Source organism: Leucoraja erinacea, chromosome 1 (assembly GCF_028641065.1).
Source record: "Leucoraja erinacea ecotype New England chromosome 1, Leri_hhj_1, whole genome shotgun sequence".
NCBI lineage: Eukaryota > Metazoa > Chordata > Chondrichthyes > Rajiformes > Rajidae > Leucoraja > Leucoraja erinaceus.
In genome coordinates this window covers 7,798,048-7,821,200 of record NC_073377.1, presented here as the reverse complement: position 1 = coordinate 7,821,200, position 23,153 = coordinate 7,798,048, and the positions used below count along the sequence as shown (strand labels likewise).

At 46.3% G+C, this 23,153-nt stretch overlaps 2 protein-coding genes across 2 annotated transcripts; one reads left to right on the top strand and one right to left on the bottom strand.

Moving 5' to 3' along the window:
* Window positions 1-7,773: 7,773 nt before the first annotated feature.
* LOC129704130 (oxytocin-neurophysin 1-like) lies at window positions 7,774-11,356 on the bottom strand. The gene is made up of 3 exons (XM_055647071.1): window positions 11,108-11,356; window positions 9,095-9,299; window positions 7,774-8,057 (listed from the first exon to the last, which is right to left on the bottom strand). The coding sequence occupies exons 1-3, from the start codon at window positions 11,339-11,341 to the stop codon at window positions 8,002-8,004; spliced, it is 495 nt and encodes a 164-aa protein (XP_055503046.1). The 5' UTR covers window positions 11,342-11,356; the 3' UTR covers window positions 7,774-8,001.
* A 7,363-nt stretch (window positions 11,357-18,719) lies between these two features.
* On the top strand, window positions 18,720-22,883 carry LOC129704053 (oxytocin-neurophysin 1-like). Its single transcript, XM_055646961.1, has 3 exons — window positions 18,720-18,968; window positions 20,879-21,083; window positions 22,618-22,883. The coding sequence occupies exons 1-3, from the start codon at window positions 18,735-18,737 to the stop codon at window positions 22,671-22,673; spliced, it is 495 nt and encodes a 164-aa protein (XP_055502936.1). The 5' UTR covers window positions 18,720-18,734; the 3' UTR covers window positions 22,674-22,883.
* Window positions 22,884-23,153: the final 270 nt, after the last annotated feature.

Here is a 23,153-nt window from a genome sequence, read left to right as displayed (position 1 = left end):
AGGATTTTTTTTTTCATTTTGAAGGAAGATTTGATAACTGGGATTGTATTCTCTGCAGCAACGGAGGTGAAGGAAAAACTTAGGTGAGGTGAATAATATTTTGAGAATAGGAAATTTGCAGATGACACAAAGCTGGGTGAACTGTGAGGAGGATGCTATGAGAATGCAGGGTGACTTGGACAGGAGTGGGCAGATGCATGGCAGATGAAGTTTAATGCGGATAAACGTGAGGTTATCCACTTTGGTAGCAAAAACAGGAAGGCAGATTACTATCTAAATGGCGTCAAGTTGGGAAAAGGGGAAGTACAATGGGATCTGGGGGTCCTGTACATCAGTCCATGAAAGTAAGCATGCAGGTACAGCAGGCAGTGAAGAAAGCAAATGGCATGTTGGCCTTTATAACAAGAGGAATCGAATATAGGAGCAAAGAGATCCTTCTGCAGTTTTACAGAGCAGTAGTGAGACCACACCTGTAGTATTGTGTGCGGTTTTGGTCTCCTAATTTGAGGAAGGGCATTCTTGCTATTGAGGGAGTGCAGCGTAGGTTTACAAAGTTAATTCCCGGGATGGCGGGACTGTCTTATGCTGAGAGAATGGAGCAGCTGGGCTTGTACACTCTGGAGTTTAGAAGGATGAGAGGGATTCTCATTGAAACATATAAGATTGTTAAGGGTTTGGACACGCAGAAAACATGTTCCCGATGTTGGGGGAGTCCAGAACCAGGGACCACAGTTTAAGAATAAGGAGTAAGCCATTTAGAACGGAGACGAGGAGACACCTTTTGTGGTGAGTCTGTGGAATTCTCTGCCTCAGAGGGTGGTGGAGGCTGGTTCTCTGGATGCTTTCAAGAGAGAGCTAGATAGGGCTCTTAAAAATAGCGGAGTCAGGGGATATGGGGAGAAAGCAGGAACGGGGTACTGATTGGGGATGATCAGCCATGATCACATTGAATGGCGGTTATAGCTTGAAGGGCCGAATGGCCTACTCCTGCACCTATTGTCTATTGTCTATTCACCAGTTTTACTTAACATATAGTGGAGGAAGGAATTGCAGATGCTGGTTTAAACTGGATAGACACTAAAAACTAGAAAAACTCAGCAGGACAGGCTGTATCTCTGGAGAGAAAGAATCGGTAATGTTTCGGGTCGAGATCTTCAGACTGAAGAGGTTAAAAACCAGCCATAAAACACAATGACTGGAGATGTGTGTTATCCAACTAAGGGCAGAAATCAGAATCATGTGTTCATCTTTATGGACGTGCACCATAATAAATATATTACAGAAAAAATAATTTAATGGGGTGGCACGGTGGCGCAGCGATAGAGCTGTTGCCTTGCTACCACAAAGGTTTTCTCTGGATATTCCAGTTTCTTCCATATCTGAAAGAAGTGCCGGTTTGTACATTAATTGGCTTCTGTAAATTGTCCCTGGCGTGATGGATGGAACTGGTGTATGGTAGATTGCAGGTCGGTGTGGACTTGGTGGGCTGAAGGGCCTGTTTCCATATATATTCTTTACATATATATCTTAATTGCATTGAACCATATACGATTGAATATGTGACATTATTTTTGTCTTGTTTCTATATTCAAAGGGTAAGGTTGATTGATTTGGTTGTGCAGAACAATGATGGGTCGAACTTTTGCTTTGTTTCTCTGTGTTTTTCTCTGTATATATGCATAACAGCATGAATATAATCTGATTTCCATACATGAATATAGTCATTCATGTGCTGCACCTGTTGATCAGATCCTGGCTCTATTGTGGAATGTAATTAGGAATATAATTTAGCCTAACCTTATTCATACCTAATCCAATTTAAAGCATAAATGTTGCATTCAAGTGTAAGTTAAAAGACTTGCTACAGTATGCACCAGATTGCACAACTTCAAGCTGAAAAATGCAAAAGCTCCCTCCTGTTTCGGGCAGATAAGGCCAGCCCTGTGTGTGTGACATGCGTCTGTGTATTGAGGTGTGAGTGTGTGAGACACCAAAGCAAAATCGGTTGCGGGATTCGCACGGTGGCCGGAGGCATGCTATAAATCACTTGCTTCCCCAGGCGTGAGTCTCCGGCATCTCCCGTTGGATCGGGGCGAGGTGGGAAAGGAGGGGGAATTTGTTTGAAAGAACTTCGTCACCCTCCCATCCTTCTGTCAGCTGCCGCGCCGATCCCCCGGCGGGACACGAGGCACAGCCCAGGGAAGGACAGACTTGGCACCAACACAGACTCGACTCTATCTTGCTCCACTCTGCTCCACACCGCACCCCGCAAAGCCAGTGAGCGCCTCGCACAATCGAGCTTCCACAGATCTTTAAACCCTTCAACCCTGTAGTTCCTTCCAGCGCTTTGGAGCGGATAAGATGCGTCCCGCCATCCGCTCACAGACAAGGGTCCTGACCCCTGTGTAGGAACAAGGTTGCTGACCCCTGCCCTAGTGTGTGTAGGATAATGTTAATGGGCCGAAGGGTCTGCTTCCGCATTGTATCACTAAACTAAACTAAACTAAGCCACCATTGTAGTTATACAGGAGGAAAGATAGAGCCACTGCAGTCGTTCTATCCTACACACTAGGTACAATTTATGTGTAGGAAGGAACTGCAGATGCTGGTTTAAACTGAAGATAGACACAAAATACTGGAGTAACTCAGCGGGACAGGCAGCATCTCTGGAGAGAAGGAATGGATGACGTTTCGGGGTCGAGACCCTTTTTCAGACTTCAGCCCAGTCCAGTCTGAAAAAGGGTCTCGACCCGAAACATCAGCCAATCTATTGAGGGAGTTCACGAGGTTAATTCCCGGGATGGCGGGACTGTCATATGATGAAAGAATGGAGCGACTGGGCTTGCGTTCACTGGGATTTAGAAGCATGAGAGGGAATTTTATAGAAACATATACAATTATTAAGGGATTGGACACGCTAGATGCAGGAAACATGTTCCCGATGTTGGGAGAGTCCAGAACCAGGGGCCACAGTTTAAGAATAAGGGGTAGGTTTCCGCTAGCCCTAAGAGCTCTATCTAACTCTCTTTTGAATGCATCCAGTGAATCGGCCTCCATCGCCCTCTGAGGCAGAGAATTCCACAAATTTACAACTCTGCTTGGAAAAGTGTTTCCTCATCTCAGTTTCCTCATCTAAGCAGTAGAACTGAGATGATGAAACACATTTACATGCAGAGTTGTAAATTTGTGGAATTCTCTGCCTCAGAAGGCGGTGTAGGCCGATTCACTGGATGCATTCAAAATAGAGTTAGATGGAGCTCTTCGGGCTAGCGGAATCAAGGGGTATGGGAATAAGGCAGGAACGGGGTACTGATTGTGGATGATCAGCTAAGATCACATTGAATGGCGATGCTGGCTCGAAGGATCAAATGGCCTACTCCTGCACCTATTGTCTTTGTATCTATGTCTATGTATCTATGCTGCCGGTCCCGCTGAGTTACTCCAGCTTTTTGTGTCTATCTTAGCTACAATTCATGATGCAGTAAATTATCCCGAGTGGCGTCGTGTAATTTGTAATGTCGTGTCGTAAAATTGTTTGCCTTGGCTTATAAACAATGTTTTCAGAAAATGTATTGGTTGTAAAATGTTTACACAATTGTTTGTCTTGGCTTTAAAAAAATAGTTGCACTCCAGCGCTCGTGGTGCCGGCGGCAGCAGATGCCCGGTGGCGAGGGTGGTGCCGCGGGCCTTGGCTGGAGCCGAGCCTGGTGCTGGAACTGGAGTGAGGGCCGAGCCCGGGGCTTGGGATGGGTCTGTGACTGGGGCCGAGAAAGAAGCCGCCGCTGGAACCAAGGATGAGCCTGGGTCCATGGTCAGGGACGAGCCCGGAGATGAAGTCGGGGCCTGGACTGGAGCCCAGGCAGCGGCCGAGCTGACAGCTGGAGGATACAACCAGGGCCGGGCCATGTATGAGAACCAGGCCGACTTCCAGGCCCTGGGTAGGTGCTGGGGCAGGGAATGGGAGTGAGGGGAGGAGAATAGAAACATAGAAACATAGAAATTAGGTGCAGGAGTAAGCCATTCGGCCCTTCGAGCCTGCACCGCCATTCAATATGATCATGGCTGATCATCCAACTCAGTATCCCGTACCTGCCTTCTCTCCATAACCCTCTGATCCCTTTAGCCACAAGGGCCACATCTAACTCCCTCTTAAATATAGCCAATGAACTGGCCTCAACTACCCTCTGTGGCAGAGAGTTCCAGAGATTCACCACTCTCTGTGTGAAAAAGTTCTCCTCATCTCGGTTCTAAAGGATTTCCCCCTTATCCTTAAGCTGTGACCCCTTGTCCTGGACTTCCCCAACATCGGGAACAATCTTCCTGCATCTAGCCTGTCCAACCACTTAAGAATTTTGTAGGTTTCTATAAGATCCCCTCTCAATCTCCTAAATTCTAGAGAGTATAAACCAAGTCTATCCAGTCTTTCTTCATAAGACAGTCCTGACATCCCAGGAATCAGTCTGGTGTACCTTCTCTGCACTCCCTCTATGGCAATAATGTCCTTCCTCAGATTTGGAGACCAAAACTGCACGCAATACTCCAGGTGTGGTCTCACCAAGACCCTGTACAACTGCAGTAGAACCTCCCTGCTCCTATACTCAAATCCTCTTGCTATGAAAGCCAACATACCATTTGCTTTCTTTACTGCCTGCTGCACCTGCATGCCTACCTTCAATGACTGGTGTACCATGACACCCAGGTCTCGCTGTATCTCCCCCTTTCCCAATCGGCCACCATTTAGATAATAATCTGCTTTCCCGTTTTTGCCACCAAAATGGATAACCTCACATTTATCCACATTATACTGCATCTGCCAAACATTTGCCCACTCACCCAGCCTATCCAAGTCACCTTGCAGTCTCCTAGCATCCCCCTCACACCTAACACTGCCCCCCAGCTTAGTGTCATCCGCAAACTTGGAGATATTGCCTTCAATTCCCTCATCCAGATCATTAATATATATTGTAAATAGCTGGGGTCCCAGTACTGAGCCTTGCGGTACCCCACTAGTCACTGCCTTTCGTTGTCTCTGTACTGTACACTGACAATGACAATTAAAATTGAATCTGAATCTGAATCTGAATCTGACTGCCTGCCATTGTGAAAAGGACCCGTTTACTCCTACTCTTTGCTTCCTGTTTGCCAGCCAGTTCTCTATCCACATTAATACTGAACCCCCAATGCCATGTGCTTTAAGTTTGTATACTAATCTCTTATGTGGGACCTTGTCGAAAGCCTTCTGGAAGTCCAGATACACCACATCCCACTGGTTCTCCCCCCTATCCACGCTACTAGTTTACATCCTCGAAAAAAAATTCTATAAGATTCGTCAGACATGATTTACCTTTCGTAAAATCCATGCTGACTTTGTCCCTCATGATTTCACCACTTTCCAAAATGTGCTGCTATCCCATCTTTAATAACTGACTCTAGCAGTTTCCCCCACTACCGATGTTAGACTGGAACTGCTCTGTAATTTCCCGCGCTTTTTTCTCTCTCCCCACTCCTGTCCGGACGGCTTGGACTTAAAAAAACCGTGGGGTTTTAGGGTAAGTTCCCGTTGCTCCACCTCTGGAACTTAATCCTTAAAAAGTGGGGTGGGCGAAAGTTTTAACTACTGGAAGTGTACGTTTGCCTTTTTGCCCTCTCCCCGCTTCTATTTTTTTTCTGGAACTACTCCAGAATCTAAGGAGTTTTGAAAGATTATTACTAATGCATCCACTATTTCTGGAGCTACTTCCTTAAGTACTCTGGGATGCAGCCTATCTGGCCCTGGGGATTTATCGGCCTTTAATCCATTCAATTTACCCAACACCACTTCCCGACTAACCTGGATTTCACTCACTCATTCCTCCACCTCCTTTGACCCGCGGGCCCCTGCTATTTCCGGCAGATCATTTATGTCTTCCTTAGTGAAGACGGAACCAAAGTAGTTATTCAATTGGTCCGCCATATCCTGGTTCCCCATGATCAACTCACCTGTTTCTGACTGCAAGGGACCTACATTTGTTTTAACTAATCTCTTTCTTTTCACATATCTATAAAAACTTTTGCAGTCAGTTTTTATGTTCCCTGCTAGTTTTCTTTCATAATCCATTTTTCCTTTCCTAATTAAGCCCTTCATCCTCCTCTGCTGGTCTCTGAATTTCTCCCAGTTCTCCGGTATGCTGCTTTTTCGGATGAGGGAAATGAGGGTGGAGATGGGGTGGGGAGTGGTGTGGTAGAGGAAGATGGGGGGGGGGGGGTGTGTGGAGGAGGGAAATTAGGAATGATGGAGGGAGATGGCCCCTCCCTATCTAGACTCACTCCCACACTCTCTACCCCCTCCCTTTCCCTCCCTTGCCCTGGCCTCTCCCCTCACGCTATCCCCTCACCTCCCTTCTCTCCCCCCACTCCCCTGCTATACCCCTGTTCCGTCCCCTCCCTGCTCCTCTCCTCTCCCCACCCCTCCTTGCTCCCCCCATACCTACCTCTCTAAACCCTCCCCTCCCTCCGGTAACCTACTCTCTCTACCCCCCTTCCCCTCTCTCCCTCTCTAACCCCACCCCCCTCTCCCTCTCCCTCTCCATCTCCCTCTCCCTCTCCCCCTCCCTCTCTCACCCTCTCCCCCACTACGCTCCCTCCCTCTCTACCCCTCCCTCCCCTCCCTCCCTCTCCTCCCTCTTCCTCTCCTACCTCCCTCCCCCCCCCCTCTCTCTCTGCCCCCCCTCTCTACACCCCCATTCCTATACTCCCTCATCTCTAACCACCCCACCCCCCCATCTCTATACCCCCCCCCCCTATCTACATCCCCCTCCCTCTCTAGGGATTGAAGAGGGAGGGTGAAGAGGAGGAGGAGGGAGTGCTGTGGGATGAGGAGAAATGAGCGGCTTCTGCACAGTTGGGTGCTATGCCTGAGTGGAGCAATATTGCGTTGGGGGAACGGCTTGCGTTGGGGGAATGGATGAGTGGTGGAATCTTGCGTTGGGGGAGCTGTACGTTGTCTAGTAGATATTACAAATGATGATTGCTGGTTCTCTGTCTTGATTTGTCAATATAGTCTGGGGTTAGTCCAGAATATCAAAAGCTGGCTGACCGACGGAAACAGAAAAATAATAAATAGGTGCTGGAGTAGGCCATTCGGCCCTTTGAGCCAGCACCGCCATTCAACATGATCATGGCTGATCATCTAAAATCAATACCCCGTTCCTGCTTTTTCCCCATATCCCTTGATTCTGTTCTGCCTTAGAGTAACTCTGGAATACATCCAGTGAATTGGCCTCCAATACCTTCTGCGGCAGAGAATTCCACATATTCACAACTCTCTGGGTGAAAAAGTTTTTTCTCCTCTCAGTTCTAAATGGCCTACCCAATATTCTTAAACTGGGACCCCTGGTTCTGAACTCCCCCAATATCGGGAAAGTTGGCCACTACAAGTAATGATCAGCCATGATCATATTGAATGGCGGTGCAGGCTCGAAGGGCCGAATGGCCTACTCCTGCACCTATTTTCTGTGTTTCCATGTTTCTATGTTTCTAATATAGGCAATCTTCCTTAATACCATTGCACCATATCAAATTTAGGCCCGAACTGCAGACCTGAATGGTTCACCTTCCCCTCCCCACTACGTGCCCGTCGGACGATGGGACCACTAACCCACCCGAAGACTCGTCGGACGACGGGGCCTGTTCGAAGGCTCAGTGGACGACATAACTGGGAGGAAGCTGGAGATGTCGGACGTGAGGAGCAAGGGCAATTGTCAGTGACAGCCATTTCATGCATTCAAAAATAATCTCAAAAAAGAGCAAGGTGTTTGTATTTTGTTTATTTAATGTTAATGGTTATTCCAAGTGTTGCATTATTTCACATTTATTTAACACATCTGTACAAGTCTGGAAACCTTTACAGGTTATAATTTCTATCTATTCAGCATCAAAACGTAATAGTATTAAACATTTCTCGACTTGAGCTTTAGGTAGCGAGGGTTTGTGCTGCAGATCACGTTTCCCCAGAGACGCGCTTTAATCTGAGGAGAAGATGCTCCTGGAGTTACACGCAGGATCCAATGTGCAGCTCTCTGCAATGAATGAACAGCACAAGTGACCTTTATTATCGACATACATTCAACCATCTCCAACAACAGCATTACCATCGCAACGTTTAAGAAACAATTAGCCTGGTACATGTTTAGGACACGTTTAGGATTTGGACCAAACACAGTACAGACTAGTGTAGATGGGACATGTTGGCCGGTGTGGGCATGTTGTGCTGAAAGGCCTGTTTCCACGCTGTATGATCTATGACTAAGGCTATTTAAACCAGTTAACGCATAACATTGCCATCTCATGAGACATAGAGAAGGAATTAATATCCATTTGAGTTTGGTGAATAATCCAATCTGTGAAATGAACCAGGTAATGCTGGAAGTACTCAGCAGGTTGGGCAGCATCCGTGGGGAGGGAAACTGAGTTAATTTTTTCATTTCTATCGCTTTTACCCACAACTAGGAAAGGTTAGAGAAGTAAAGCAAGTTAGAGCATCGCTCTGAGTCAGCATTGACTCAATGGGCCAAATGACCTTATTCTATTAGGGCAACACTGTGGCGCAGCGGTAGGGTTGCTGCCTTAGAGCACTAGACATCCGGATTCGATCCTGACTACGGGCATTGGTTTAAGGTGAAAGGGGAAAGATTTAAAAGAGACTGGAGGGGCAACATTTTAACTCAGATGATGGTACATGTATGGAGCATGAGGTAGTTGAGCGAGAGGTAATTACAACGTCATGTGGACAGGTACATGGACAGAAAAGGTATTGAGGATCGGGGCCAAACAAATAAATAGGAATGGATAGATATAGAGAAGGCAGGAGTATAGGGTTAAGAAGGAAGGATAGATCAGCCATGTTTGAATGGTGGAGTAGACTCAATTGGCAGAATGACCTACTTCTGCTCCTATGACATGAACTTATGAACTATCATGGGTTTTTAATTGAAGGGGTCCATGGCAAAATAGAACCAGGTAATGCTCCACTTCCCCACCCCGGAGCCATGGTGTTGGGAAGTGGAGGAACTAAACTGAACTGAACTGAAAGTGGTTTAAAGTGGCAGCATCTCACCAGCAGTGCAGCAGGTTCCCGCCGCGGCACATTTCCCACCGTTCGTGCCACAGAGGCTGCCGGCAGGTTCACACGGAGAGAGCAGGTAGGATTCCTTTTGGCACCTCAATGTCTCCGACGTACCGAAGAAGCAGCCGATCTCCTCCCCGCAGCAGATCTTGGCCCCGAAGCACTGGCCTCTGTTGCCGGGACCACAAGACATGCACTGGGCAAGAGCACAGAATGGATTACATCAGTAAGACCAGTCTCTGACAGAGATAAACCAGTATCACCAAACCCCAATGGCAACACCAATCTTGTTATGGAAAAGCGATGGCACCGCAGATGCGCAGGCAGGTGGGACGGGTGTAGCTGGGACATGTTGGCTGGTGTGGGCACATTGTGCCGATGGGCCTGTTTCCACACTGTATCACTCTATGACTCTACAAAAAAAAGACACAACAGGGTAACAGGCCCTTCGGCCCCACTTGCCCACACCTACCATCATGTCCCAGCTACACTGGTCCCACTGGCCCATATCCCTCTACACCTGTCCAACCTGTCTAAATGTTTCTTAAAAATGGATAGGTAACAAATCAGGTCGAAGGTCCTGGCCTGTAACATCACTTATCCATGATCTCCAGAGATGTTGACTGACCCATAAAATATAGGAGCACAATTAGGCCGTTCAGCCCATCGAGACTACTCCACTGTTCAAACATGGCTGATGTATTTTTCCCACCCAACCCCAATGTCCTGCCTTCTCCCCGTAACGTTATTGTCAAAGAGCGATATTATTTAAGAGTGTTCCCCTGTTGATCAATCACATCATGATTAGTGCCATTTAGAATCTTTATAATTGGTATATTTGTTTGGTCGACAAGGTCCAACGTATCCATCTCTGACATACTTTGTCTTTCTCTGAATTAATTTTGCTCTGACTTGAAAACTCCAATCTGATAACTTGAGAATCTTCCATTCTATTGAAATACAAAAATAAATCCTCAATATTTGCATTTGTGGTTAAACTCCCAGTTTCCAGTTTTTGCCCATCTACACTGTCATTTCCAGTAACACACCTCTTTGCTGGACAATGCCAGATGTGGCTGCTTTGTCTGTGGGATGAATTGTATCAGTGTTGGACAGAGAAGCAATTTGCAAATACTTACATCCTCAATCCCATTCCCTTTGCAACCTGTCTGACTGCAGGCTTCTCCACTGCTGTAGTGAAGCCCAACATATGGGCCAATCATTGGCAAATGGGACTAGTTTACTTTCGAGATACAGTGTGGAAACAGGCCCTTCAGCTCACTGACCCCGCACTGACCAGGGATCCCTGCATACTAACATTATCCTACCCACACTAGGGACAATTTACAATTAAACCAAGCCAATTAACCTACAAACATATACATCTTTAATGTGTTGGAGGAAACCGGAGATCCTGAAGAAAACCCACCCAGGTCATGGGGAGAACGTACAGACTCTGTGCAGACAAGCACCCAGACGCAGGATCGAACCCAGGTCTCTGGTGCTGTAAGGCAGCAACTGAACCTGGCACCAAAACCATCAGATTAGTTGCATGTCGTTGGGCTGTAGGGCCTGTTTCCATGCTGCATGACTCGAAACACCAAGTACCATTATCCTACACAGTAGCTCCACTGAGAACAACTGATCTCTGATTTGCTGAGGGCAATATTCCCTGGAACGTGAGTGTTCAGGACACATTTTTGTCAAGGATTAGTGTGGATGACACACTAAGACCACAGTTAAGAACAAAGGGTTTGCATTCAACAGTCTGTACGGGACGGGTCACTAACTCTTACACCACAGCCAGTCTAGTTGGAAGCCAACCTTGGTTAAGGACCATGCTAATGCCTGTCAGAGGCTGCGGGAAGAATCCTGGGCTACATACAGTATGGAACTGTTGTGACATTCCGTACTGGTTCTCAACGTGAAAATGCCATTTTGAGGAACAAGAAACCATGATGAGCCATTAGTACTGGACGATGCATGAAGAAAGCTTCTCCTTACCTGTCTGATGTCCATGTCCATGATGGATCGTTTGCCTCCTTGAGGACAGTTGCTGATGTAACAAGCCGAAGCGATGGAGACGAGGAAGAGGAGACCGACAGTGAGGCAAGCGGAGTGCATGATGTTCTCCTGGTGTGTCTGACAACAGGAAACCTTCCAAACTGCACTGAGCAACTTCCAATCCACTCCCTTTTTATACCCTTCAGAATACTCTGTGCACTGCGATGCTATCATGTTACTTATTTTTTGTTAACTGATTACACTCATACAATGCAACTCACAATTCACCTGAGGTCAATTCATGACCTCGATATTTTAATTTTACAAACGCTTAATTTGTTTAATGCATAAAAGTGCAGGCCATTCCAAACTGAATTATCATTTACCAATTAAAAACTACTAATGTATTTTAATGCATAAAGATCATCACAATCAAGGGATGGGTGACAATTAACAGTCCAAATTAGTGTGATTTAGGGAAAGGTTTGGGGGTCAGAAGTGTCTGGAATTGATGAGGTGATAAATTGGACTGAGCTTTCCACCAGAAGACATGAATAAGTTTGAGCAGACTCAGTAAGATGTCATCAATGAGAATTGGATCCAGATAAAGACAAGAGTGAATGGTAGAGTTGATGAATGGACCTACAACAGCTTTGGTGAAACTACTGGATCTATAGAACTTTGCTGTTCAAGTTCACACCACCAAGTTATAGCATCCATTGGCAGTATTATAGGAAAGATGTTGTCAGACTGGAAAGGTTATGGAGAAGATTAACAAAGATGTTGCCAGGACTCAAGGGCCTGAGCTATAGGGAGCGGTTGTGCAGACTGGGACTCTATTCATTGGAGCGCAGGAGGATGAAGGGTGATCTTATTGAAAGGTGCAAAATTGTGAGAGGAATAGATCAGGTAAACGCACAGTCTCTTGCACAGAGAGAACCAGTAGACATACTGTAGGTTTAAGGTGAGTGAGGTAAATAGGAACCCGAGGGTTAATTTTTTTACACAATGGGTGATGGGTGTATGGAACGAGTTGGCAGAGGAGGTAGTTGAGGCAGGGACTATCGCAACATTTAAGAAATATTTAGACAGCCACATGGATAGGGCAGGTTAAATGTGAGATTATCCACTTTGGTGACAAAAACAGGAAGGCAGGTTATTAGCTAATTCGTGTAATTGGGAAAGGGGGAAGTACAACATGATCTGGGGTTCCTTGTTCATCAGTCTATGAAAGTAAGCATACAGGTACAGCAGGCAGTGAAGAACGTGAATGGCATGTTGGCCTTCAAAACAAGAGGAGTTGAGTATAGGAGCAAAGAGCCCCACTGAGCAGGGCTCTACTGAGACCTCATCTGGAGTATTGTGTGCCGTTTTGGACTCCACACTTGAGGAAGGACATTCTTACTATTGAGGGAGTGCAGCGAAGGTTCAAGAGGTTAATTCCCGGGAAGGCGGAACTGTCATATGTTGATAGATTGGAGCAGCTGGGCTTGTTCACTCTGGAATTTAGAAGGATGAGAGGATATGTTATTGAAACATGTTATTTAAGATTATTAAGGGTTTGAACATGCTAGAGGCAGGAAACATGTCCCCAATGAAGGGGGAGTCCAGAACCAGGGGCCATAGTTTAAGAATAAGTGGTAAATCATTTAGAACGGAGCTGAGGAAAATCTTTTTCACACAGAGAGTTGTGAGTGTGTGGAATTCTCTGCCTCAGAGGGTGGTGGAGGCTGGTTCTCTGGATGCTTTCAAGAGAGAGTTAGATAGAGCTCTTAGGGATAGTGGAGTTAAGGGATATGGAGAGAAGGCAGGAACGGGATACTGATTGTGGATGATCTTCCATGATCACATTGAATGGTGGTGTTGGCTCGAAGGGCCGAATGGCCTCCTGCACCTATTGTCTATTGATATCGACCAAACACAGGCAGGTGGGACTAATATAGATGGGTCATGTTGGTTGGTGTGGGTAGGTTGGACCAATGGACCTGTTGCCATGCTGCATGCATGCATGGAATGACCTGGGGCTCCAGTCTCGGAGCTGCGGTCCTACTCACCATCACGGAGCTGGCCGAGTTCGGAGCGGGTGGAGAGGTGGTGGCGTGCTGCTGCGACCCAACCCTCGGAGATTCGGAGGATCCAACCGCAGGTCCGGTGGACGGTAATATCGGGAGCCCGCGGGTTCCTGCTGGGAGACCGCTTTTCGGGGCTTCCGCAATGGCGACTTCTCCCGCCATAGTAGCTGGGTCGAGGATGACCTGGAGCGGGGCCTGACATCGCCCGGCGTGGCTTCAATGGCTGCGGGACTTTGCTGGCGCCGGCTCCAACAACAAGACCCGGAGCGCGGCCTTGCATCGCCCGGCGCGGCGTTAATGGCCGCGGGACAATTGTCATCGCCCGCCGGGGGCTCTGACTTTGACTGTGACATCGGGGGGGGGGGAGAGGGAAGTGCAGGGGAGAGATAAGTTTTTTTGCCTTCCACCACAGCGAGGAGGAGATGCGCTGTGATGGATGTTTGTGTAAATTGTGTTGCGTCTTGGGTCCTTTTTTTTCTTCTTGTGTGTATGACTGCTGAAACACCATTTCACTTGAGCCTCTATGAGGTTCAAGTGACAAATAAATTGTATTGTATTGTATTGTATTGTATCACTCTGTGACTATGACTTCAGGACTAGGGGTCCCAACCTGAAACATTGTCTGGCCATTCCCCCACCGATATTACCTGAACCGTTGAGTTCCTCCTACACTTGTGTTTTGCTCAAGGTTCCAGCATCTGCATGTTCTCATGTAGTCCTGTGTCTCCCATTGCCATTTGTGGATCCAGTTTGCCAACGTGGCCTGGATCTCCATGGGAGATAACCTCCTGGACCAGTCGCCCATGTGGGACCTGGTCCAAGGCCTTCAGTCCATGTAAACAAACCACTAGTTCTAGTGCCTAGTGCTAATATAATAGCAGGAGGGAGGAGTGGGGGGAGGGGGGGGGGGGGGGAGGCGCTGAGTACAAAGAGGGGTCAGTGTAGGGGGGGGGGGGGCTGACGAGAACAGAGATGACCCCAGCGAGAAGGGGCCTCCGCGAACAAGGAGGGTGCAGTAGGGGGGTCCGCTGAGAAAAAAGAGGGATCATTGGGTACTTATTAGAGTACTTTTGTAACTTTGTCTCTTTGTGTATTTTGTATTGTTTGCAGGTACACGTGACGATATAGCATCATTGAGTCATTGAATCATCGAACTGCACTGCTCTGCATCAAAGAGTGTGTGCCCTTTATCCATCTTATTAATGTGGACTGCATCTTTAAGGATCAATGGGCACATGTTTCAACACATGCCGTTGTTCCTCCACACTGGTCAGTAACCACATCTCCTCACCTCACACTTCTCCAGACTAAATTCCACTTTTCTCCCAACTAACCAGATCGTTCGGGCATTCCTGTGGTTCAAAGGTTAGTTTAGTTTTGTTTATAGTCACATGTACCGAGGTAGAGTGAAAAGCTTTTGTTGCGTGCTGACCAGTCGATGGAAAGACTATGCATGATTACAATCGAGCCGCCTACAGTGTACGTGATAAAGGGAATGATGTTTAAAGTAAGTAATGCTGCCTCTGGCGTAGAGGTTTGAAGGAGTGGGGCGATTGTAATGCGTGATTGCAGATCCACTTTGGTTTAGTTTTGTTTAAAGATACAGTGCTGAAACAGGCCCTTCGGCCCACCAAGTCTGCGCTGACCAGTGATCCCGCACATTAACACTATCCTACACACACGAGGGCCAATTTTTCAACTTTGCCGAGCCAATTAACCAACAAACCTGTACATCTATGGAGTGTGGGAGGTAACTGGAGTTCCCGGGGAAAACCCCCGCAGGTCACGGGGAGAACGTACAAATGGCATACAGACAGTACCCGCAGTCAGGATCGAACCCAGGTCTCACCAGTAACTTTACCGCTGCACCACCGTGCCGCCACTTTTGCCAGCAGTGTGCAGAGAGTCGCCTGGCTTTGGCGCCATTCGGTATCATCGCCTTACGCTTAAATTTAAAGCATTAATGTATATTACGAAAATCAAGAGACACTGTACTGAGCCCTGGTGAATCTCGCTGGCAAGTATTCCAGTTGCAAACCTTTACTCTTTGCTTTCTGCCAGTGAGCCTCTCTCTGGCCTCTGCCACTGTTGAATCCTTCAGTTCTTTTTGTCATGATAATTCATAACATAAGGAAGAGCCTTATCCTGAACTGGCCCCAGCATGTCTGTAGAGGAAGGATTCTGAAAGGATTATTTGAACGCATGCCATGTTACTGATTGCATGCAAAGACTCCGGGCAAAGCAGACACTGAGCTGGGATGTGAACAGACAGGAGAACAGGCCGGTAGCTTGCTCTTGGAGATGGGTTGGGAGGATCTGAAAAGGAGGTGGAGTGTGAAACGCAGGGAGATCCAGAGCGTGGTGCAACGACAGCTGGTCATTCTGACATTCGGGATGAAAAGCACAGTGGGTGTTTTTCATCCCGACTAAGGCAAACAATCAACCATGGCTAGATATCTTTCCCTCCTAACCCCTTTCTCCTGCCTTCTCCCCATAACCTCTGACAGCTGTACTAATAAAATATGTATCCATCTCTGCCTTAAAAATTATCCACTGACATCCTCTACATCCTTCTGTGACAAAGAATTCCACAGATTCATCACCCTCTGCCGACAGAAATTTCGCCTCATCTCCTTCCTAAAATAGCAACCTTTAATTCCTAAGGCTATGACCTGTAGTTCTAGACTCTCCCACTAGAGGAAAGATCTTGCTACATCCACTCTATCCAAGCCTTTTACAATTCTTTATGTTTCAATGTGGTCCCCCCCCCCCATTCTTCTAAACTACAGCGATTACATGTCCATTGCCGACAAATGCTCATCATAGGTTAACCTACTCATCCCTATAATACAATACAATAATACTTTATTAGCCAAGTATGTTTTGCAACATACGAGGAATTTCATTTGCCAAGTCAATCATACAAATAAAAAGCAACAGAACACACAAAATACATTTAACATAAACATCCACCATAGTGACTCCTCACTGTGATGGAAGGCGAAAAAAAAGTTTCCATCTCTTCCCTTCTGTGTTCTCCCACAGTCGTGGGCCTCGAACCTTCCGTTGTCGGGACGATCTTGACTCCCGTAGCCGGCGATCGAGCCCCCCTCGTCGGGGCGATCACTCCTTCATCGGGGGTGGAATCTCAGCTCCCCTTCGCCGAGCGATCGGACCCTGGGTCGGGGCTTGTCGAACCTTCTGCGTCGTTGGAGCTCCTGACATCCAAGGTCCCTACCTGAGACAGCGAGCTCTCGATGGTAAAATCCGCAAACCGTGGTTGGAGTGATCCAAGGCAAGGGATCGACTCCGATAGCAAGTCCATGCCCTGCGGTGAGGCTCAAAGTCAGTCCTGACCAAGGCCGCCAGCTCCATGATGTTAGGCCGCAGAGCAACCGGAGATACGACTCAGAGATTGAAACAAAAAAGTTTCATCCAACCCCCTCCCCCTCCCCCACAAAAAACAAACCTGAGAACATTTAAACAAACTTACAAAACACACTAAAAATAATCAAAAATAGACGAAAAACAGACAGACTGTTGGCGGTGCTGCCAATCGTGCGGCGCCCCTGGTGGAATATAACTTACTGATTTTTATACTCAGTTGCCCTGATCGTTAAATGCAAGTACGTTGTACTTCTAATAGAGAGTAACCTCTGTGTGCAAAGCTGCATCCGTGAGTTCAAAACCAATTACAATCAGTAAACATCAATTTATTCAATGGAAATACATGTCCATCACCGATTTTCCGGCACCCTTGGTTCCAGAGCCTTTCTAGATTATCCGTTTTGTCGGACCAACAGAGGTCAGGGCCTCAGAGAGAAGTCGAACGGTACCAGAATGGCCTGCCTAGGCAGCCGGGAAGCCAAGATACCGGCCTGCAAAGTCAACCTTGGAAGTCGGCTGTGGGAACGGATCTGCATGTTCTGCTGTGAGCAAACGGCCAATGTTCGCTAAGCACTCTGGCTGTTGATGGCCCTTCAGCTCGCGCTTCTATCTACTGTCATTTCTCCTCACTTTTGAAATTTCTGAAGAAGGCTAAATGTCTCACACGCATATCCCGATTTCCATAATTATTTACAGCGCAAAAATTGACAATTTCAGCAGGTTTTAATGGGCCCCCTACGCTGGAAACAATGGTAAGTGCTTACCTGCAGTTCATCGCGTGTACTCCACTTGGCGTGAAACCTCCCTATAGATTTTGGAAACATAAACAGAAAAAGCTGGAAGTACTCAGCAGGTCAGGCAGCATCTGTGGAAGGAGAAATTGTTAATGTTTCAGATCAAAGAACTGACCTTTTGTCTGAAGAGATACATGTGTGTGTTGTATAATTAAAGTGGGTGACATGGAAAAAGTCATTGATTTGAAGTGCCTTCGAACATTAAAGGAAAGTATGCAATGAAGAACAAGAGATTTCTGGGTTAGATGCAACTTCACAGATCAGTGATGAATGAATTCAAGCATATTAGTGAATGTCCACAACCTTGGGAGTCAGAAACAATTGCATCGATGAATGCACAATGCGTTGACATTAATTCTAACCGTCACGGACTTTGAAGATGGCCCTGAGTGAAAATGCATATTTTTCATTATGAGACTGGGTGATGAACCAACTACTAAACTTCCATTAGCAAAAAAATTACATATTTAATTTACGTAATGACTCAACACACATGAAGTTTTAATATTGGCTCGAACTAAACGGGCTGCAGGAGTTTGGCACAAGAAACACAAGAATAAGGAATTGGGAAAACTTCTTCACAGATCTAACACATGTTAGTGGGACAATTGGCTTCTCCGATCTTTGTTTTTTATTTCATATTCCATGACAAAATATGATAAATGCTGTCGACCTGAGCTGGGAGCAGTCAGCAGTTATCCGATCTACTATTCTCATGATTTTGCACACTTCTAGAAGATCACCCCTCATCCTCCTGCGCTCCAATGAATAGAGTCCCAGTCTGCACAACTGCTCCCTATAGCTCAGGCCCTTGAGTCCTGGCAACATCTTTGTTAATCTTCTCCGTACCCTTTCCAGTCTGACAACATCTTTTCTATAATACTGCCCATGGATGCTGTAACTTGGTGGTGTGAACTTGAATAGCAAAGTTCTATAGATCCAGTAGTTTCACCAAAGCTGTTGTAGGTCCATTCATCAACTCTACCATTCACTCTTGTCTTTATCTGGATCCGATTCTCATTGATGACATCTTACTGAGTCTGCTCAAACTTATTCATGTCTTCTAGTGGAAAGCTCAGTCCAATTTATTACCTTATCAATTCCAGACACTTCCGACCACCAAACCTTTCCCTAAATCACACTAATGTGGACTGTTAATTGTCACCCATCCCTTGATTGTGATGATCTTTATGCATTAAAATACATCAGTAGTTTTTAATTGGTAGATGATAATTCAGTTTGGAATGGCCTGCACTTTTATGCATTAAACAAATTAAGCGTTTGTAAAATTAAAATTTCGAAGTCATGGATTGACCTCAGGTGAATTGTGAGTTGCATTGTATGAGTGTAATCAGCTAACAAAAAATTAGTAACATGATAGCATCGCAGTGCACGGAGTATTCTGAAGGGTATAAAAAGGGAGTGGATTGGAAGTTGCTCAGTGCAGTTTGGAAGGTTTCCTGTTGTCAGACACACCAGGAGAACATCATGCACTCCGCTTGCCTCACTGTCGGTCTCCTCTTCCTCGTCTCCATCGCTTCAGCGTGTTACATCAGCAACTGTCCTCAAGGAGGCAAACGATCCATCATGGACATGGACATCAGACAGGTAAGGAGAAGCTTTCTTCATGCATCGTCCAGTACTAATGGCTCGTCATGGTTTCTTGTTCCTCAAAATGGCATTTTCACGTTGAGAACCAGTACGGAATGTCACAACTGTTCCATACTGTATGTAGCCCAGGATTCTTCCCGCAGCCTCTGACAGGCATTAACATGGTCCTTAACCAAGGTTGGCTTCCACCTAGACTGGCTGTGGTGTAAGAGTTAGTGACCCGTCCCGTACAGACTGTTGAATGCAAACCCTTTGTTCTTAACTGTGGTCTTAGTGTGTCATCCACACTAATCCTTGACAAAAATGTGTCCTGAACACTCACGTTCCAGGGAATATTGCCCTCAGCAAATCAGAGATCAGTTGTTCTCAGTGGAGCTACTGTGTAGGATAATGGTACTTGGTCTTTTGAGTCATGCAGCATGGAAACAGGCCCTACAGCCCAACGACATGCAACTAATCTGATGGTTTTGGTGCCAGGTTCAGTTGCTGCCTTACAGCACCAGAGACCTGGGTTTGATCCTGCGTCTGGGTGCTTGTCTGCACAGAGTCTGTACGTTCTCCCCATGACCTGGGTGGGTTTTCTTCAGGATCTCCGGTTTCCTCCAACACTCTAAAGATGTATATGTTTGTAGGTTAATTGGCTTGGTTTAATTGTAAATTGTCCCTAGTGTGGGTCGGATAATGTTAGTAGGCAGGGATCTCTGGTCAGTGTGGAGTCAGTGGGCTGAAGGGCCTGTTTCCACACTGTATCTCGAAAGTAAACTAGTCCCATTTGCCAATGTTTGACCCATATGTTGGGCTTCACTACAGCAGTGGAGAAGCCTGCAGTCAGACAGGTTGCAAAGGGAATGGGATTGAGGATGTAAGTATTTGCAAATTGCTTCTCTGTCCAACACTGATACAATTCATCCCACAGACAAAGCAGCCACATCTGGCATTGTCCAGCAAAGATGTGTGTTACTGGAACTGACAGTGTAGATGGGCAACAACTGGAAACTGGGAGTTTAACCACAAATGCAAATATTGAGGATTTATTTTTGTATTTCAATAGAATGGAAGATTCTCAAGTTATCAGATTGGAGTTTTCAAGTCAGAGCAAAATTAATTCAGAGAAAGACAATGTATTCAGGGCCCAAAAATATTTTCTCAAGGTATTATAATCCCACCAGAGAGAGAGGCAGTTTGTGTGCAGCTGGGCATAGTGATTGGTAGCTGAGATTGATTATGAAAATGAACAGACCCTGTTGACCAAACGAATATACCAATTATAAAGATTCTAAATGGCACTAATCATGATGTGATTGATCAACAGGGGGACGCTCTTAAATAATATCGCTCTTTGACAATAACGTTACGGGGAGAAGGCAGGACATTGGGGTTGAGTGGGAAAAATACATCAGCCATGTTTGAACAGTGGAGTCGACTCGATGGGCTGAACGGCCTAATTGTGCTCCTATATTTTATGGGTCAGGCATAATCTCTGGAGATCATGGATAAGTGATGTTACAGGCCAGGACCTTCGACCCTGATTTGATACCTATCCATGTTTAAGAAACATTTAGACAGGTTGATGGATAGGACAAGTGTAGAGGGATATGGGCCGGTGGGACCAGTGTAGCTGGGACATGTTGGTAGGTGTGGGCAAGTTGGGCCGAAGGGCCTGTTTCCCTGTTGAGTCTTTGTTTTGTAGAGTCATAGAGTGATACAGTGTGGAAACAGGCCCATCGGCACAATGTGCCCACACCAGCCAACATGTCCCAGCTACGCCCGTCCCACCTGCCTGCGCATCTGCAGTGCCATCGCTTTTCCATAACAAGATTGGTGTTGCCATTGGGGTTTGGTGATACTGGTTTATCTCTGTCAGAGACTGGTCTTACTGATGTAATCCATTCTGTGCTCTTGCCCAGTGCATGTCTTGTGGTCCTGGCAACAGAGGCCAGTGCTTCGGGGCCAAGATCTGCTGCGGGGAGGAGATCGGCTGCTTCTTCGGAACGTCGGAGACATTGAGGTGCCAAAAGGAATCCTACCTGCTCTCTCCGTGTGAACCTGCCGGCAGCCTCTGTGGCACGAACGGTGGGAAATGTGCCGCGGCGGGAACCTGCTGCACTGCTGGTGAGATGCTGCCACTTTAAACCACTTTCAGTTCAGTTCAGTTTAGTTCCTCCACTTCCCAACACCATGGCTCCGGGGTGGGGGAGATGGAGAGAACTAGCAGAGGGATTTGGGATTGGGTGTTAATGGGAAGAAAACTGCAGCGTTTTAATAATAACAGCAACTGTTGATGCAAAATATCTGGAACAGAAGCAGAAAACGCTGGGCGTTTCAGCCAAGCCATTTAGTTTGAGTTTAGTTTATAGTCACGTGTACCGAGGTACAGTGAAAAGCGTTTGTTACGTGCTAACCAGTCAGCAGAAAGACAATACCTGATTACAATTGAGCCATTTACCGTGTATACAGTAGATACACGATAGGGGAATAACATTTAGAACAAGGTAAAAGCGGCAAAGTCCGATCAAGGATAGTCTGAGGGTCACCAAAGAGGTAGATAGTAGTTCAGCCCTGCTCTCTGAATGTGGTAGGATGATTCAGTTTCCTAATAACAACTGGGAATAAACTGTCCCTGAATCTTGAGGGACTGCTCCAATGGTTTTGTTTCAAATTGTCTTAATTACAAAATAATCTAAGTTTCCAGGTTCTGAGGAAATGTATAGTCCATTTTGCCATGGACCCCTTCAGTTAAAAACCCATGATAGTTCATAAGTTCATGTCATAGGAGCAGAAGTAGGCCATTCTGCCAATTGAGTCTACTCCACCATTCAAACATGGCTGATCTATCCTTCCTTCTTAACCCTATTCTCCTGCCTTCTCTATATCTATCCATTCCTATTTATTTGTTTGGCCCCGATCCTCAATACCTTTTCTGTCCATTTACCTGTTCACATGACGTTGTAATTACATCTGCCTCAACTACCTCATGCTCCATACATGTACCATCCTCTGAGTTAAAATGTTGCCCCTCCAGTCTCTTTTAAATCTTTCCCCTTTCACATTAAACCTATGCCCGTAGTCAGGATCGAATCCGGATGTCTAGCGCTCTAAGGCAGCAACCCTAATGCTGCGCCACAGTGTTGCCCTAATAGAATAAGGTAATTTGGCCCATTGAGTCAATGCTGACTCAGAGCGATGCTCTAACTTGCTTTACTTCTCTAACCTTTCCTAGTTGTGAGTAAAAGCGATAGAAATGAAAAAATTAACTCTGTTTCCCTCCCCACGGATGCAGCCCAACCTGCTGAGTACTTCCAGCATTACCTGGTTCATTTCACAGATTGGATTATTCACCAAACTAAAATGGATATTAATACCTTCTCTATGTCTCATGAGATGGCAATGTTATGCTTTAAATGGTTTAAATAGCCTTAGTCATAGATCATACAGCGTGGAAACAGGCCTTTCAGCACAACTTGCCCACACCGGCCAACATGTCCCATCTACACCAGTCTGTACTTTGTTTGGCCCAAATCCTAAACGTGTCCTAAACATGTACCAGGCTAATTGTTTCTTAAACGTTGCGATGGTAACGCTGTTGTTGGAGATGGTTGAATGTATGTCGATAATAAACGTCACTTGTGCTGTTCATTCATTGCAGAGAGCTGCACATTGGATCCTGCGTGTAACTCCAGGAGCATCTTCTCCTCAGATTAAAGCGCGTCTCTGGGGAAACGTGATCTACAGCACAAACCCTCGCTACCTAAAGCTCAAGTCGATAAATGTTTAATACTATTACGTTTTGATGCTGAATAGATAGAAATTATAACCTGTAAAGGTTTCCAGACATGTACAGATGTGTTAAATAAATGTGAAATAATGCAACACTTGGAATAACCATTAACATTAAATAAACAAAATACAAACACCTTGCTCGTTTTTTAGATTATTTTTGAATGCATGAAATGGCTGTCACTGACAATGCCAGCACCTATAGTACTTCCCTGGGCTCCAGTCCAGGCCCCGACTTCATCTCCGGGCTCGTCCCTGACCACGGACCCAGGCTCATCCTTGGTTCCAGCGGCGGCTTCTTTCTCGGCCCCAGTCACAGACCCATCCCAAGCCCCGGGCTCGGCCCTCACTCCAGTTCCAGCACCAGGCTCGGCTCCAGCCAAGGTCCGCGGCACCACCCTCGCC